General features: G+C 43.3%; 1 protein-coding gene across 20 annotated transcripts in view; it reads right to left on the bottom strand.

Moving 5' to 3' along the window:
* Vti1a (vesicle transport through interaction with t-SNAREs 1A) overlaps positions 1-18749 on the bottom strand; it is a 305634-nt gene that overhangs the window by 272464 nt on the left and 14421 nt on the right. Inside the window, exon 4 of one of the 20 annotated variants that reach the window (XM_039090126.2) lies at positions 11631-11861. The exons of the other annotated variants lie outside the window; for them this stretch is intronic. Within the exon in view, the coding sequence (XP_038946054.1) occupies positions 11784-11861 (78 nt within the window). The 3' untranslated portion in view covers positions 11631-11783. Of the gene's footprint in view, positions 1-11630; positions 11862-18749 lie in introns of those variants that run through there. 20 annotated transcript variants of the gene reach the window in all.

Genomic DNA, 18749 nt, shown 5'->3' with positions numbered 1-18749 from the left:
CTTCCAAATTGGAGACTCTAGGGTAGATGCAGGTCTTTGTGTTAAATAGCAAATCCCTCCTGGGACTCTGATATCCACCCAAGCCTGAGAGCTAATGGGCTAGCCTGACCACTCAATGCTATTTAGACGAGGGAACAGCTGAATCAGGGAGAGAAAAGTAAAATGACCTCAGAGAACTGAATGTTACTCTTTTTTGCTTTCATCTAATTAAAAAAAAAACTTTATTTATGGTGAGATACAATGCTGTACTACACACTTCCAGGTTCTGGAAACCACAACCTAATGATCTTGAACCAATAAGAAGTGATGATAGAGAAATGAGAGGCAGCCAGCATCTCCCTGAATTAAAGTTAGGATCGTTCTGAAATGGACAAGCCACAGACAATGCAATACTGTGAGAAAACACTTCAGTCAAGTCAGTGAAATGTCAGTTTCAAATGCTCGCTCAGCTGCAGGCCAGCTCAGTAGGACAGCCACACTCCCATGGCAAAAGCCTAGAGATCTGGTTTTAGTTGAGAAAGACTACAGTAAAGTCCTGTATCTGACAAACAGGAAGACAGATGTTCATTCAGACTTTGGGAGTTTTCCACTGGCTTCATAGCATAGCCCGAGCTGACTCTCACTTACCAGAAGCCAACAGCAACTGGGCAACAATTCCAAATCAGAACATCTCATAGCCTAGTCACTCACAACATTTTACACAATTTGTTTCTGCTGTTTATAGGGCAGGAGGGGGTGTTCTTGAGGTATAACCTTGGGTCTCCTAGACATTAGGAAGAACTCTACCACTAAGCTATATATCCTGCCTCTTATTACTATACATTGTTTTTCATTTTGAGACAGGGTCTTGCTCAATAGACCAAACCTTGAACTCAGTCTGTAGCCCAGGCTGGCCTTGAACTTGAAACAATGTTAGTCTCAAGGCCAGCTGGGACTCAGGTCTGCCCCACTCCACCAGGCCTGGCTCTATGTGGAATGTATAATCGTTTATACAGCATGAGGACTGCCATTCTTCTTCTAACTGTGTAACAGACTGGACAAGAACAACTAATTGTACATGAAGACAAAGGAAATGACAGGTCAGTCAGTTTAAGGGCCAGAGCCTACTCAAGAGTTCAGGATGGGAAAGATAACGCATCCAGTGCAGGTCAGGATTAAATCAAGGATGTGTATTATGATAGTCTCACAACACTCTTAGTGTATTTTTCAAAGCATGGTGAACTGTGGCTTAATAAACAAACCACCCTCCAAATAGCTTGTTGAACGAAATGTTCTTATAATTATTTATTTCTTTTCCCTAACAATAGATGTAAACAGGAGAGGTAAGGACTATATCTATTAACTATTACCAAAATGTTCATATAAACAAGATAAATCTGAAGAAGACAATTTTGAAACCAAACTACTTGGATTAAAAGCATGTTCTTTTCAGGTAAGTACATCATAAAAGATACTCAAAGTAGAGAAAAATGTTATCAGCAACAAAGGTCAGTGGAGGAGTGATGTTCAGATGTACATTGAGGGCCATTAGGTTACAAGCAGAAGGTGACAACACAGGACAGCATGAATAACAAAGAAAAGGTAATCACCCATCACAGATGCCAACAGTGGGTTAATTTGATTAAGGGAAGTGGAGAAGGGCAACTAAAACATGCCAAGTGTGTCTCTTAGACATTATGAAGTATCACAAGAGACAAGAATGCTGCAATGTTACAAATTTGATCCAGCTGGCAATGATAACACCGGTGGGACTCTAAAATGCAACACTATGGACCCCCAACTCTGTCTTAAAGCTCATTAGTTGTAGGGAATATCTCTCAATCCAAGCACAGAACACGAATGCCTATACAATTCTTATTCGGAGATCACTTTGACTTTTAGAGAGTGGTACTATCTCTAGCAGGTTTTAACAGACACATATGCAATGCCTTGATACAGATGCCAGGAAATTTAGTCAAGGCTAAACGTGGACAGAAGGAAGTAGATGTAGGAATCCACTGGTTATGGTAAAAGGGTATGCAACTGAATCTGTAGAGTGCTTTCCTACAACCACAGAGAACTGGACTCAATATCCATCCATCCCTGTAGGATCCAAGCTTGGAAGCACACACCTACAGTCCTAGCAAAAGGTTCACAGGCTCAAGGTCAAAGGGCTCAGAGGCAGTCATGACTATATGAGATCTTGTCTCAATGGCAACAACAACAAAAATACATGAAGGAAAGGAAAGGGAAGGAAAGGAGAGGAGAGGAGAGGAGAGGAGAGGAGAGGAGAGGAGAGGAGAGGAGAGGAGAGGAGAGGAGAGGAGAGGAGAGGGAGACTGTGGTCTAGGAGTAGCTATGCAGGTAAGAGGGGGAGTACTCTTTCATTGTTTAAATGAAGAAGCTTTAGTTTGGGTGGTTTGGGTAGCTTTATGCTACGATAGGAACCAGTATGTGTTCCTTTTATATGTAACATGATATACACTTTAGATATACTGCACCATTCTAATGGGTAACTGCTTGCAAATTATCAAATCTTACCAATTTGCACTTGAGTATCCAAGATTCAAATTCCTAAAGCAAGCTTTGAGTTTGATCAGAGACAGAGGGAATAAACAGACAGGAAGGGGCACCAAGGTGCTAGTGTAAGGACATCTCCTTTGCAAAGCGCATCCTCCAGAGCCTTTCACGGTGTTACTTCATAAGGACCCCAGAATGAAATAGGTAGGAAAGCCTCACTACTACAAGCCAATAAATGAGGATGGGGATCCCTCTCACCCCCACTACCACAACTGGAAGTGACCTGTGACAATTCTCAAAGATGACTGGTGGCTAAGGCAAGAATTATGCAGGCTTCTCACTCTTAACATTCTTTCTGACCTATGCTATTCCTGTCTCCTCGGAACTCCTCTAAAGATTTTTCATTAGTTTCTACAGTGTTACTTGGCATTTCTCAACAACTCTTCCTTAGCACAAACCTAACTGTAGTAAAACGTCCCAAGGAATGTGTCTGTGGAAAGTGGGAAGAGGAGACCACCAGAAGAGGAAGCCACAACCCATCTCCCTTAGTTTCAATGACCCAAAGAACTTTGTATAGAAGTGGATGTGGCACTCAGGAGATAGGAAATGAACATACATATTCACACATGTGCACATGCACACACACGTACATGTATGTATGTATGTTTACAGTGGTGAGTTTTTATCTAGGAAGCTCACAGGGGGCTCTCAGGTAGGAATCTTACTGGATAGCTCTTTTATGTACGTGAAATGGTGGTAACAAACTAAGAAATAAACTTCGAAATGAAATTTAAAGATACATGCAATGCAAAACTCACATCCTCTGCTGCACGGAAGTTAAACCGTGAGCTGTTGTGCTTTCAGTGCAGTCTGTACGAACGTACAGATAATATCCGAAGTTGTTGCCTGTACACTTATACAAAGGAGCTTAGGGAGCTGTCAGTGCAGTTTTGCTCTAAGTGGCCTCTTCTATAAGACGGGAATATAGCACTTTAATTTATTGGTTTGGACTGAAGATAAAATTCTGACAACCACATGTCACTGTGAGTGTTGAGACACCGATACGGTAGACAAGGACCATGTTACTGGAGGGGCTGCTGGAGACAACAGTGAGTTGTGCTTCTCAGCTCCTCTCTGGAGCAAGCGTCACAATACTTCCTACATGCCGCTGCTCTGAGAAGACAACTCAGTGGGACGTTACAGAACCTTTGTTCTTCTACAGTTTTGTTCACATTTATTAATTTTATTATTTAGTTATAAGTATTTCTGCCTGCATGTGTGTGTGTGTATATATGCTTGATACCCACAGAGGTCAGAAGAGGACACTGGATCCCTTGGAACTGAAGTTGTAGGTGGCTATGAACCACCATATGGGTGCTGGGAATTGAACCTGTGTCCTCTCCAAGAGTAACTAACAAGTGCTCTTAACTTCGGGTTCATCTCTCCAGTCCTAACCTTCATACTATTTCCCTGGTCTGAAAAACTTAAAATCAGTCAGCAGGGAGGAAATGCCCACAGTAACGCAAGGTCTTGGTTTGTTCCACTACTATTTAACGGAAATCATGTTCAAAGGACAACTCAAGCTGGATGTGATTCCCTGACTGGAAATCTGAGATGTTCCCTCTTTTGTACCTGTCATTGGCCAGTTTGTTAATCACTGGCTGTACCAGCCACACTATACCACTGGCTATTCATTGAGTGTCCCATGTTTACTAAGTGACTGTAAGACACAGAGCAGAAGATACACCCTTGTGAGGATCGTACTTGTTTGCAGTAATAAAAAGTAAGCAAGTGAAGAGCAGAATCATCTTGGCTCTGACACAGGAACAGTGGGTGAGTTAGCAGGTTACAGATGTAAGAACCAAGGTGAATGAAGACTTAAGAAAATCTATCATGACAGGAAAGATAATTAGAAATGACTCCACAAAGGAGGTGAGTAATGGTCTGGGGATTGTGAAAATGGAGACATATCAATATGAGATTAATAGATTAAGTTGAGCCAAAGGTTCCAAAGCATACTAATTATCTAAGCAGATGCAGAAGTGTCCGCTACAGGAAAACTACCGGCAAACTCGAAAGACCAAGCACTCCACTGTCGCCATCCTTGGGCAAGGAGTTCACAAGTTCACAAGAGCGTCCAGATTGGCCTCACCTCTTAGCTGAAGACACTGAGGAGTGAGCTGCCCAGCAGCACTCAGCTGGTTAGCATCAGAGATGGCGCTCACAGCCAGAACTCCGCTGTGGGTCCACAGTGTCACTCTGTCTCTCATGACTCACAGCTTATGTGAAAGAAACACAGGCAGGTGAAGGGACCAAACCATCTTTCAACTCTATACCCTGGCTCTAAGAGACACAAAGAGAGATGCTACAGGGAGGCTTGCATCTGGACTGTGAGGACATAAGATAAGCCTCTTAGTCTTCCATAAGTCTTAGGTGCAAATTACAGCTGACCGAAGAGTAAACAATACACAGTGGGGGCTCTAGCCTGTCGGAGGCCATACTAGTCACATGGTGTGTTCTCTCCCCTCTGGAAGTCCTGGCAGAAACCATTCCTCACCAAATAGCTCTTAATCATGGATAAACTCCATGCTAAGAAACAACCAGAATATCCAAGGTCCTCCTTCTGTTGGTCACAACTCAGGTGTTGGGAAACAGCCCATACAGCACAGTATGGTTCATTCAAAATCTGAACAGTACTGAGGTTGAGGATCCTGTTCTAGACTCAAGAGAATGCCTATAAGTACTGGTATTCAATTGAGAGAAGAGATCACACCTCTTTCTGCCCTGAAAGAGAACCATCCTAGCCCTACCAAAGCATTAGCATCCAGGCAAGGACGCATTCAGTATCAGTTTACAGCACAGTACAGGAAAACAGCTGAGTTAGCCTTCCCCAGCAGGGAGATCTGAGTGTCTGTCCATCTGCATGTGACGGCAGTGCTGAGGGAGAGAGAGGATGTATGTATGTAATTTATTTATTTATTTATTTGAGAACTGGTAAAATTCTTTAGGCAATTTCTTTAGACAAATTTGCACCTATTGACAACACCCATGGAGAAAATTCTTAAAGCTGCTTAGATCCATGAGACTCCAGGAGGCAAGGGCTAGAGCAAAAGAAGACAGGTCCCAAAGCACACTAATTATCTAAGTATAACACCGCCACACCGGCACCGGGGCTGCTGTTACGGCACACCCACTCTGAACGAACGAATGCTATCCCCATCTCTAAGGACCCTGCACTGTTCAATTCTCCTGCCTACGGTTGGCACCTCTTGTCACTTGCCTGTAACAGTTGCCAGGTCCTATTCCTGATGGAACTCCAAGAGTCTTGATTTGCTGGCTAGGGAAGGAGGATGCAGGAGGATGGTACACTTTAGTTCAGAGTTTAGAATCTAAGGTGTTACCCTATAGAAAGGTGTTCTGCAGGGGCAGTGAAAAACAACTTAGTTTCCAAAGACCTTACCCAGAGCACAGGCAGCCAGCCTCAGTCACTGCCAGTCCCGAAGGCTTCCCGAAATGCAGCGCGCGCTTCCGACTGTACTGCATCTAAATAAACTACTCAGGGAGAAAAGTCAACTTTCAATGCAAAGAGAATATCCTGGATGGATCTGGTCTTGGAAATTTCTCTATCAAAATGCCACAACAGTGTGTTTTAACTATCAATGTGAGCCACACTGCCATCTATGGCCACTTTCCACTTCAGTCAGAAAGCCCAGCTCTCCTTTTTGACAGTTTCTGAACACTGCCAGAAGACAGAAAAGCCTTTCAGGTAGGAAATACACGAGCAACAATCCCCGGGCCTTTCAGGTAGGAAATACACGAGCAACAATCCCCGGGCCCCAAGTGTGTCTGACACACAGGCATTCTTCTGTAGGAGCTACCTCAGGGTATAACAAACAACTCAAATGGGGTCAATTTAATGATAGAGAATACTGAGAAATTATCGATAGACTTTCTAGACGATAACTCGATGACGACAAAGTCAGGAAACACTTCAGTGAATATGCTATGCTTAAAACTGGGAAAGTAACCAATATGGCACCAAACTGAAACAGCACGTGTTTGAGACATGTGCTTAATACATGGTAGTGTTTTTTCCAACCTGAGTATTTTTGACTAAATTCTGCTCAGAAATAGTTTAAAATTTTTCAGTTTAAAATTATATCTACTATGTCAGTGGTTTTGAACTTTTGGGTTGAGACTCCTTGGAGTACCGTTTCACAAGGCTTTCCTAAGACCAAAGGGAAACACAGATATTTACATTACGATTCATAACAGTCGCAGAACTACAGGTACGATGTATCATCGAAAATGATTTTATGGGTGGGGGTCACCACTGCATGAAGAACTGTATGAAAGGGTCTCACTGTCGGAAAGGTTATTTGATGATTTAAATCGCTATCCTAAGCTTTGTGTAGTGTAAAGTTAAAAAGGTTCCAACCTGGCCATACAGGGAACTTGCAGTTGTTCCCTAAAGAAGAAGCAAGCAGTTGTCTAGTAATTCCGCTGCTGGCTCGTAGGTACCAATCCCCACGCCAGTGTGCAGCTATCATCCAGAGTCCCTCGGCTTTCTGCCAAGAGGAAACAGGCACGGGGAGGCAAAGCAATTCTGTTAGGATCAATGGAGCTTTCGGTCATAGTGGAATCCCATTTATCCATAGCGTCCCTACCTCTGTGTCTCTGATTAGAGATGACCAGCAACTTCTTTACAATTCCTGTACAAAATCAAGTTACAGTACATCTTTCAGGACTTCACAGAGTAGCAAAAAAAAGGGTGTGTACTGTGTGTGTTCTCATGCATGCAACTATACATAGGATAGGATACTGTTTGTCCTACTGAATCCAGAGACAGCACACACATATGTACATACAGAGATTCCTGTGTCTCCTTTAAGAAAATGTATGCCGGACTCAATGGATCTGAAAGGGCAACTTTCAAACTGCAAGCACTCACTTGACGGCGGCCCTCTAGTGCGCTGGCTCCGGGTTCCGGGTCAAAGCCACAATCAGTACTGGCTAAGAGCTCACAGCCTGCCTTTGTTTGCTACTAAGCTCAGCTGAGCATTTAAAATATTCACTTTGCCACCTAGAGAGAAAAATTATGTATGCATATCTTCTTTGTTTCCTCCAAGTAATGATTATCATAAAACCTAAATATACCAAATGGAAATTAATTTTAAGGCAATTTGATACAATGTTATTGTAGGTAACAGATTTTTTTTAACTAAAATTTTTATTTAAAATCAGTTTAGGGATCTAAAAGCAAAACAAAAAAATTAAAATTAAACAGAACTCAAACTCACACAGAAAAAAGAACTTCACTGTTTTAGGCGCAAAGCTACTAAGTCATTCAGCACAAGTATCCGTTAACAGCTTCTAACCAAAATGGGGTCAGGGCTTTGCCTAGCTCTCTGCCTTAGTTTCCAACACCAGTTACTAGTTTCCAAACTCATGTGTACAGAGAATCACTTGAGGAACTGCCCTAAAAAAAGCCACTACAACAATGTCCAAATCACACCTATACCAATACAGTCACGTGTGTGTGTGTGTGTGTGTGTGTGTGTGTGTGTGTGTGTGTGTATGTGTGTGTGTGTGAATGGAAGTCCATCTGGTGTAGGGGATGTTTAGAGACCCAGATCCCAATATGTAACAAAGGTTGGAGACCAAGCTCTGCCTTCATATTTTGTGCACAGAAATATTTTAACCAAACTCTTGCTGCCCCAGTGGGCCCTGCTAACCTTCCGACCTGTCCTGCAGTTTATCCTGCAGTAACTCACCTGACCGTGTTCTTCTCTCAAACCCCCTCTCAAGTCTCAGTACAAGGCACTTCTCCCAAGCCCTTCTGCTGCCATCACACTAGGTTAGACACGTCTCTGTATTTTCACACACTCTCCTAATGACCCCCCAGCCCCCAATTCTACTTACCACAGGATTACAATTACTAAGGCTATAATCAATGTGAAAATATGCAAATTTGGGGTTGAGGATATCGATCCGTGGCTAAGTGCTTGTCTCCCACCCATGAGGCCCTAGGTTTAGCTCCCAAACCAACAGCAGCAAATTGTTGAGACATTTCACATTTAAAACCAAGTTCAAGGAAGCAATGAGACATCACCAGCTTGGAAGTTCTCTTATTTAGCTTCCTGATTTCCCTTTGAAATATGTGTTTTACAAGTCAGAACTGGGCTCAAGTCATTCAGTTTCTGCCATGATGTTTCTATGTTTCAGACCAAATTCTCAACAGATGGGAAATGCTGTAGCTTTTAAACTATTGAGCTATCAGGCGTGCTGCCATGAACTCTACTCATGGTATTTAGGGAACATTTAGGAATAACTAAAGACTCTTTTTCTGCCTCTAGTTATAACAGTAACTTCTAAGGTTTCATGGAAGTCAATTATTAGAAACTGGAGAAAGACTAGGAAAGAAAGCCAGAGACACTGCATGTGTATTTTGAACTCCAGATGAAAAACTTGGTGTGAAGACGACTCTAAATAGTAATAAAATGCATATGATAAAAAGGCATAAAATATATAATATCATAATTTCTCTACCTTTAATTCCGCCTCTACTCCCACAAGGTCAAGGAGAAAGCTTGCTTTCTGTTACCATAGATTAATTTCTAAGATGTCTCTTACAAAACAAAATGTACTGACAAACAAAAGCAACCCAAATACGAAGGTCATGTCTGCAAATGCGATGGAAGACTGAACGTTCAGGCCTTTGTGTGAGCCCCTGCAGCTCGCCCCTGCAGCCCCGAGGAAGATGGTTTACATGTTTTAGGATTTTCAAGGATCTTCTGACCTTGAGATACTTTAACCTTTAAATTCTTTAATTATAGGATTATGGTCTGTACACAGCGAAGTTGCCGACTAAGACTTATTGCAGCTCTCCAAGTGCTTTTACACTTAACGATCCTAGTGGACCCCCATCCTTCCCCCTTATGTGGGAGGAATTCAAAAGTTCACACCAGGAAACTAGAGTTCCCATACAGGAGGGCCCAGACCACGGGTTCACACCAGGAAACTAGAGCACACATACAGGAGGGCCCAGACCACGGGTTCACACCAGGAAACTAGAGCACACATACAGGAGGGCCCAGACCATGGGTTCACACCAGGAAACTAGAGCTCCCATACAGGAGGGCCCAGACCATGGGTTCACACTAGGAAATTAGAGCACACATACAGGAGGGTCCAGACCACAGGTTCATACTAGGAAACTAGAACTCACATACAGGAGGGCCCAGACCACAGGCCCCGTGCCTTCTATTTCCCACTTGTGTCTTGAAACCAAAAACATTTTTTCACATACAATATAAGAAAAAAATAAAGCATTCACTACTTCTAGCAAACCTGAAACAACATTTACCTGATATTTTTGAAGTGTACAAAAAGCCTCCGAGTAGAATACCTGGGTGGACAGTATTTGCAGTGCCTAACCCCGAGCCACATTCCTTCAATGAGGAAAAGAAAGCGGAGTGTGGCCCTCACTGAAATAGCAACTGTACTCCTGTGGGTTTCTAACTGAGAGATGGAAACTTTCTTCTTCCAGTGTGTAGATTAAATATCATGTGACCATGAATAAGACGAGGACACTCTCCCTTCAGCTGAAGTGTATCTGTAGGTGAGGTAAGAGCACAGCGAGCCAGGGAGAGGAGTGTGGGCATGCGCTCCACAAACACTATGCCACTGGCTTAAAACCTAGAATGAGTAGACACAGTTAAAAAAATTGAGGAGGAAAACCAAAAATTGTTAGCTGGCGAGTATGTGAAGAGGCAATGGCCATCATAAAAGTCCCCACAAGTGCCTGAGCAGCGAAACTTCAGAGCAGACAAACATCAAGGGAATCTATGTCTTCACTCGCAGGAAGCCATTTTAAGAAACGGCTCAATTTTTATGAATTAGATGCTTCAAAACAAGGCCAAGCCTGAGCAAAAAAAAAAAAAAAAAATTCTTAAATCATTTTCACTCCATAAATTTCTTATATCCTTCAATATGATTTTTTTCCAGCCTCAGGACACAAACTCAAGACAAATAACAAAAATGAAACTATTTTTACACGTGGTCAACTGCCCACCAGGTTTATACTACATTGAAATCAATAGCAAAGTCTGGCATAGTCCATCCAAGTCCTACTTTAACTCCTGGTACAAGAAAACTTAAAATAGTTGACAGAACACGCATCCTCAGCTGCTATTACCCAGCTGGAAAACCTCACCCTGGAGATCAGACCTGGCACAGTCCCCATCACCACCAGCTGAATGCCCTGAAAAGCTGTGTGCAAAGTCAAAAGTGCCTAACCCACTTTAAGCTGTGCTCTGAACCTCGCCGATACAGAACTGGATAAAAGACAGTAAGAATAGCATGAAAAGAAACGGAAGATTCACGGAGAAAGAAATGAGATGTCAGAAGTGTTCTGTATCATCTCAAGTTACCAACTGATTTTAGTTTGGCAAAGCACAAAACTGACGTGTTTTATTCAAATATTGTTGTAGCCCTAGGGCCTAAGTATGGAATATCTAGTTCAGTCGGTAGTGTTATATTATACAGCCATGAACTCCCCCTGAGCATAAACTTTAAGAGGGCAACGAACAGAGGGGAACCGGTTTATTCTAGAGTCATCACCTTGAGGTTGGGCTTTGGTTTCCTCAGGAAATACCGTTGCTCATTGTCGGCTTCTCCCCCTTGATGTTTGATGTACACCAGGAAAGTACATTCATAAAGGACGTTTCATTTAGGAATGAATTAGCTACTGTAAGGCCCAAGGAATTGTGGGTCATACCTGAGAAATGAGCACACCATGGGGAAACCCAGTAAAATGCACACTGCTTACTGATGCCAAGTAGACTGAGCAGTGCAGATGAGGACCGCAGTCTCTGCCCAGCCACTGGAGAGGTCACGTGACTTCTGACCACCAGACGGTCAGACGGTGTGTGAGCAACCAGGGGAAAGTTTACTATTTATGAGCAAACAATTTAACATTAAAACAGAGATGGCTTTTTGACTATGGCAATTAGCTTCTTCATGTTCCAAACACCAAGTAACATTTTCCCATTAATTTTTAAACCAATGTGGCTTTAACTTAAAATAAACTGTACATCAAAAGAATGGAAAATAAACAGCCAGGAACACAATTTGACGAATTGGATTTATTTAGTTTATTTATCTAAACAGGGACCATTGGATCTCTTTAATAGGCTGACAGTTGCACTGGGCTGGTTAATAAAACATTCAACACAGTGTCTTCAGCCAATATAGAAATGCAAATCCCATCAGAAATATTTTATTCATGAGGCAGTAATTTCTGTTCCTAGCACAGTCGCTTCCTTCCTTCCTTCTCTTTCTTTTCTGTTTTTGATGGCGCTCTGCAAACAAACAGTGCCATCTAGTGACTAATGAGAGAGTCCAGTCAGTCACAGGCTTAGCGTTAATCTGACACATTTTTAACTCATTTTTCTTATTTCAAGTAAGATGACAGATACAAGTAAACAGAAAGGTTGAAAGCAGCTTCCCATTAAGAAATATTATAACTTAGAAAACTTCTAAAACCATAAACCATATACATGTACACATGAGAGCGCACACACACACACACACACACACACACACACACACACACCAATTTACCACTCTATCTAGAAAATACATACTTCATCTATTTAGAAAAATCAAAATGTTATAAAGCCTAAATAAAAAACTGGCTCTTAATGGTACCATAATCTTAATTTCTTTTTTAGAAAAACCATTGTCACATAAGGAACTCTTCTTAATTAAACAACAAACCCATGTCAGACTCTGACAACACCGAAAGACAGGTAAGCTTACACAGGATGCATATGTGCGCGCACACATATCTGTACCAGGGCACGCATGGCCTGTCTGCCAGGCTTCTGTGAATATAGAAGTTGTTTCCACAGGTCATCAAAGTCCACAGTACCTAAGGACTAAGGACCTAATATTCTCAAGACTGAGGATAAAATTACTCACACTGGAAAATGTCAAAGCCTCCTAAATCAAGGAAATCTATTATGGCCCACCGCAAAAGTTAGCACAAAGTCCCAACAAGACAATCCAGTGTGCCAAGATCATACTACTACTTCACTGAAGAACACGTGATGAGGGACGGTCAAGGGCATGAACCTGTGATATTTCCTACATGGGGAGGCCAGAGCAATGCACAGCTCGCCTGCTTCCCTGGAGGCAGGGTTATGGCTGCCTTCCTAAGACAATGTGTGTGCACCACTTATGCTCAACTTTGTAGGGCTACCAAGATTAAGAGTCTAAAACAAAAATCTTACTAACAAAGATGGCTGCTTGCACAACAGCTTTCTAATCACTTGCCCTGGTGCAGTATGACAAAATCCTCTTCTGTAGAAGGATCATGTGTGCACACATGCACATGCTTTCCCTGAAAGGTCACAGGCAGGGACAAGTGCCTCAGAGAAAGAGTCTGTGGTTTCAGTGAGTTCAGAGTTCAGCAAGCTTGGAGAACCACAGATGTCTGCCAGCCTTGTCACAGCTGTGACTCTTCCTGGGGAGGAGGCCCTTAGAAAAAGAATCCCAGCTGCATCCCACCCTGGAGTTGGTGAAAGCCCCAGTCACAGAGACTTCTCCTCAACTGTTTGACACACTTTAGAAGGAGTGGAGGTGCTCAGCTCCCATCCACCCCCGGTTGTTATTTCTCAGTGCAGAAGTGACTGTCAGTGAGCATGTGAGGAGAAGAAGCCAGAACAAACCGCCTAGTGGTGAGCTGCAAAGCTGGAAACTCTTTATTGATCTATCTTTTTAGAAATGATACCAATTAAAAACCCTACTGGAATATATTCACCGCAGCACAGTAAGTTGTGAAGGAAATAAATAGAAATATACAGGGGTTGGGAATTTAGCTCAGTGGTAGAGCGCTTGCCTAGCAAGCGCGAGGCCCTGGGTTTGGTCCCCAGCTCTGAAAAAAAAAAAAGAAAAAAGAAATATACAGGTATCCAGCCGATGTTAGGATCGTTGAAAAAACATGCTTCCATTAAAATGATCTAGAGATTATGGAAATTTAAACTGTAACATTAGAACACATATTTATAGAATGTGGACGGTGTGACATCATTGTTATGGAAAACTATTTACAGGAAAGGAGAGATTAGAAAACAGCCACCCACCAGCATTTCTGACCTCAGCCATTCTGACTGGTGTGAGGTGGAATCTCAGGGTCGTTTTGATTAGCATTTCCCTGATGACTAAGTATGTTCAACGTTTCTCTAAGTGCTTCTCAGCCATTTGCAATTCCTCGGCTGCGAATTCTCTATTTAGCTCTGTACTCTACTTTTTAATAGGGTTAGTTGGTTCTCTGGAGTCTAACTTCTTGAGTTCTTTGTATATTTTGAATATTAGCACTCTATCGGATGTAGGGTTGGTAAATAGATATTGGTGAGGATGTGGAGAAAGGAACACTCCTCCATTGCTGGTGGGACCACAAGCTGGTACAACCACTCTGGAAATCAGTCTGGAGGTTCCTGAGAAAATTGGACATAGTACTATACCACTCCTAGACTCAGCTATACCACTCCTGGGCATATATCCAGAAGATGTTCCAACATACAACAAAGACACATGCTCCACTATGTTCATAGCAGCCTTACTTATAATAGCCAGAAGCTGGAAAGGACCCAGATGCCCTTGAACAGAGGAATGGATTCAAAAAATGTGGTACATCTACACAATGGAGTACTACTTAGCTATCAAAAACAGTGACTACATGAAATTCATAGGCAAATGGATGGAACTAGAAAATATCATCCTGAGTGAGGTAACCCAATCACAAAAGAACACACCTGGTATATACTCACTGATAAGTGGATATTAGCCCAAAACCCATAATGCCCATAATACAACCCATAGAACATAAGAAGAAAGAAGTGGATGCTTCAGTCCTGCACTGAGGGGAGAACAGGATGATTGTGGGAGGTGGAGGGAAAGGGGGACTGGGAGGGAGAAAACAAAGGGGGCAGCATCAGGATCTGGAGGAGAGGTGAGAGAGGTACAGAGGGTCAGGAAATCCAACAAAAGCATGTAGCAGGGGGATGAGGAACTGGGGGTAGCCACTGGAGGGTCTCAGACACCAGGGCAACGTGAGGCTCCCAGGACCCAGCGGGGACGTCTTTAGCCGAAACGCACAGAGAAGGGGGTATAGATCTGTAGAGACCTCCTCCAGTAGATAGGCAAGGCCTCCCGGTCGAGGGATGGGGACACCCACCCATCTCAAAGTTTTTAACCCAGAAACATTCCTGTCCAAAGGAAGAACAGGGACAAAACGTGGAACAGAGACTGAAGGAAGGGCCAACCAGGAACTGCCCCACTTGGGGATCCATCCTGTCTGCAGACACCAAACCCAACACTGTTGCTGGAGGCAAGAGGCTCTTGCTGACAGGAACCTGGTGTGGTAGTTCCTGAGTCAGTTCAGCCAGCAACTGACCAATGCAGATGTGGATGCTTGGAGCCAACCATCAGATGGAGCTCAGGGAACCTGGTCGGGGAGCTGGTGGAAGGACTGGAGGAGCCGAGGGGATTGCAACTCCATTAGAAGAACAACATAGGCTGGCATGACCACCAAGTTCTCCCAGAGTCTAGACCACCAACCAAGAAGTGTACCTGGAGGGGACCATGGCTCCAGATACATATGTAGCAGAGGATGGCCTTGTCTGCCAGCAACCAGAGGGGAGGCCCTTGGTTCCAGGGAGGTTTGATGTACCAGCATAGGGGAATGCTGGAACAATGGGGCAGGAGAGTGTGGGTAGGTGGAAGAGCACCCTCATACAGGCAAAGGGGAGGTGGGAAGGCAGATGTGGGGTGGGGGTAACTGGGAAGTGCAATATCATTTGAGATGTAAATGAATGGGATGATTAATTAAAAAAAAAAAAAACAACCATCGCTTCTCGGGCTAACATCAAATGTAGAAAAGAAAACCACCAACCAAAATACAAACATGATCCTCCTGGAGCAATAAGGCTAAGTTGATTTTGTTTTTTAAAATCTTTCAGAATGTTCAGACATTTCATGTAGAGAGAAGGGTATAACTGTTATAAACGGCAGACACGTTATGTGTACACGATGAGGGACGTCTCTTTGCTCAGATGGTTCTGTCAAGTCCAGTGTTACTGGTCTGGGGCTGCTCAGAGATTTATCATGACCATAAGGAAATGTTAATAAAAAGAGGCTTTTTATTTTTAAATACTGGTATCCAATGTGGGACCAGGGCTGTACCTGAGAGCACCCAACCATATCAAGCCAAGGCTTACAGAAAGGCTACAAAGATGGCATATGTGTGCCTACATCAGGGTCTGACTTAACACGGCTGCCATGCAGCTGGCCAAGTTCTCTTTTTTATTAGAGTAAGCAAGTTTGATTACAAAAGCAAAAATAGAAGTTATTCTTCTGACCTACAATCTTGCTGGAACAGCGAATCTTACAAGATCCGTCAATTTAAGAACAGTCTTCCACGTGCAGGGAAAGGGAAGTGAGCTGCTAGGCACAGCTTACGGAAGTTAGGGGCTACAGGTTAGAGGCAGTTCTTACTTTTTGGTCTCTCAGGCACAGTAAATCTACACTTTAAACGCAATGTTAACCACCACACTAGCTCCTGTACTTGTTAGAATGCATGTATGTTGCTGAAGAAGGTTCACATATGTGATAACTATTACATATTACAGCTGGGACCACCCACACCTCTGAACATGCTTCAGTGGTTTCATAAAGTTCCCACAAAAACAGATGTCTGCTAGCTCAGGATGCCACATGTACAAGGAAGATAGACTGTAAACAGAAGTATTCAACTCTTGACCTTTTGACTAAAACAAAGTCAAATTTAAATTGTTCCTTCTCATTCACACTTTAGTCTCAGAAGCAGGAAAGAACATGAAAAAGAAAAATAGAGGGTGTGCACAAGCCGGCCTGCACCTGTATAGAGACGGTGCCGGTAACAGAGGGCATGCACAGGCTGTCCTCCAACCAGCCAGCAGCTGTGGGGAGACACGGTGCAGCTAACAGCAGCCTCTTCTGAGCCCTGACCAAGGGGACTAAGCCAGCAGTCTGCAGGGAGCTGGATCTCGAGGCGCTCTCAGTCCACCTCACTGCTGACTGTTGATCAAGGGCCATTCTCTGAGGTCCACAGCTCTGCGCTGGACCAGCCTAACAATCACATCATATAGCCTTCCAGACAGGGAAGGACAGCTTACAGGTACCAGTGACCTGGGAGAGGAGTGAACGTAGACAGGGGCCAGAGTGCTGCTTCCAACGGCCATCACAGTCTAACCCATCTATGCTGTGTGCTGTCCTAAAGCAAGTACAGCTTTGTCATAAAATAAGTACAATGACACAAATCAACCACAAGATGGTGCTAGCACCACAATGCAACACCAGAGATGCCAAGCACTCGACAGACCTTCCCAGTTCTATCAGACTCAGCCTAAGAGCTTATACATGTTTGTAACTTAAACAACAACAACGACAACTCTCAGAGGGGTTTATTTATTTGTATTTTGTTAAGATACAATCTTAAATCTGAGGGGGGAAAGCCCAACAACCCTGGGTTCAGTACTTTTCTCCTTTCACTGGTTCATTTCCTTTGACTATTCTGACATCATGGTCTCTGTGGGCTAACCTCCTGTGCATCTCCCTCTCAGGGACTGAACTGCTATCACCTGCTAACCCTGAACCAACTATCACACGTGTGTTTGTTTTTCAAGCCCTAGGGAGCTCATGCCAATACTGAAAACGTACATTTCAAGGGCAACAGAATGCATGTGTATTAACAGAATGCATGTGTATTAACAGAACGCATGTGTATTAACAGAACGCATGTGTATTAACAGAACGCATGTGTATTAACAGAATGCATGTGTATTAACAGAACGCATGTGTATTAACAGAACGCATGTGTATTAACAGAACGCATGTGTATTAACAGAACGCATGTGTATTAACAGAACGCATGTGTATTAGCATGTGTATTAACAGAACGCATGTGTATTAACAGAATGCATGTGTATTAACAGAATGCATGTGTATTAACAGAATGCATGTGTATTAACAGAATGCATGTGTATTAGCATGTGTATTAACATGTGTATTAACAGAACGCATGTGTATTAACAGAACGCATGCGTATTTTCAGCTTCTCTGGAGTTCCCCCTCCAAGTTCCATGTTAGAATCCCAACTGCACACGAGTACCGGCATCGCGATGCTTCCAACTCCAGCTGTATTCGGGAACTAAGGGCAGGGTTTGCCACACAGTAGGACTAGATAAGACCTGTTGAAGAAAACCTGAGGTCCACCTGAGCCTCCTTGGTTCCATGGCATGGTATGTTGAAACCCATAATCCACAGCGATGAAATGAAACTGCACACGCTAAAGAACTGTACAAACTGTCGACCACAGGAACTAAGACACAACACGACGTGTTCTCTCTCACTGCAGAAACAGATGTCAGCCGGCAGAAACACCAGCACAACAGTGATCTCCAGAGATAGGAAGGGGAGAGGTGGGCAAAGAGAAATTAGGAGGGGCTAGGTATGGACAAGAAGAATGTTGTGGGGATTAGGAGTCAGAGACAGAGAGTAGATGGACTTGACCTATGCAGAGAGCATGTATGGAAATGCCATGATGAATCCTATTAACATACTAAATTCATATGCATGAATTAGAAAATATTTTAATCTTAAAAACAAAAAGAACTGGTTCAGGGCTCAGTGGTTAAGAGCACTGGCTGCTCCCCCAGGGGAGCCAGGTTCCCAGAACCCTCTTGGCAGCTCAATTACATATCTGTAACTCTAGTTCCAGGGCATCCATGTCCTCCTCTTCCTCTGCTGGCCCGACATGGATGTGGTGCACAGACATACATGAAGGCAAAATACTATGCACATTACTTTAAAATGTTTCAACACCAAGCATGGTAGAGCACAGCTTTAATCCTAGCACTGGGAAGCGAAGGCACGGGTATCTCTGTGCACTCAAGGGTAGCCTGGTCTACACAGTGAGTTCCAGGTGAGCCACAAGTACATAACAAGACTAACCCACCCACCCCACCCCCCCGCAAAAGAAATAGCAACTAAGTAAATCGCTAAAAGCACTGGGGAAAGATGTCTCCTCTCGAATGAAGTTTAAGTTTGTAGTTCCTGATCCCATTTTTCATTGTGGAAGGAAGTATAATTGAAAAAGGAGTACTCATCCAAAAATAGAATTTCCTAAAGTCAAGGAGCCTGCCCGA

This window comes from Rattus norvegicus, chromosome 1, assembly GCF_036323735.1.
Source record: "Rattus norvegicus strain BN/NHsdMcwi chromosome 1, GRCr8, whole genome shotgun sequence".
NCBI classification, from domain to species: domain Eukaryota; kingdom Metazoa; phylum Chordata; class Mammalia; order Rodentia; family Muridae; genus Rattus; species Rattus norvegicus.
Note: the sequence above shows the minus strand (reverse complement) of the source record. Positions and strands in the feature narration are given on the sequence as shown.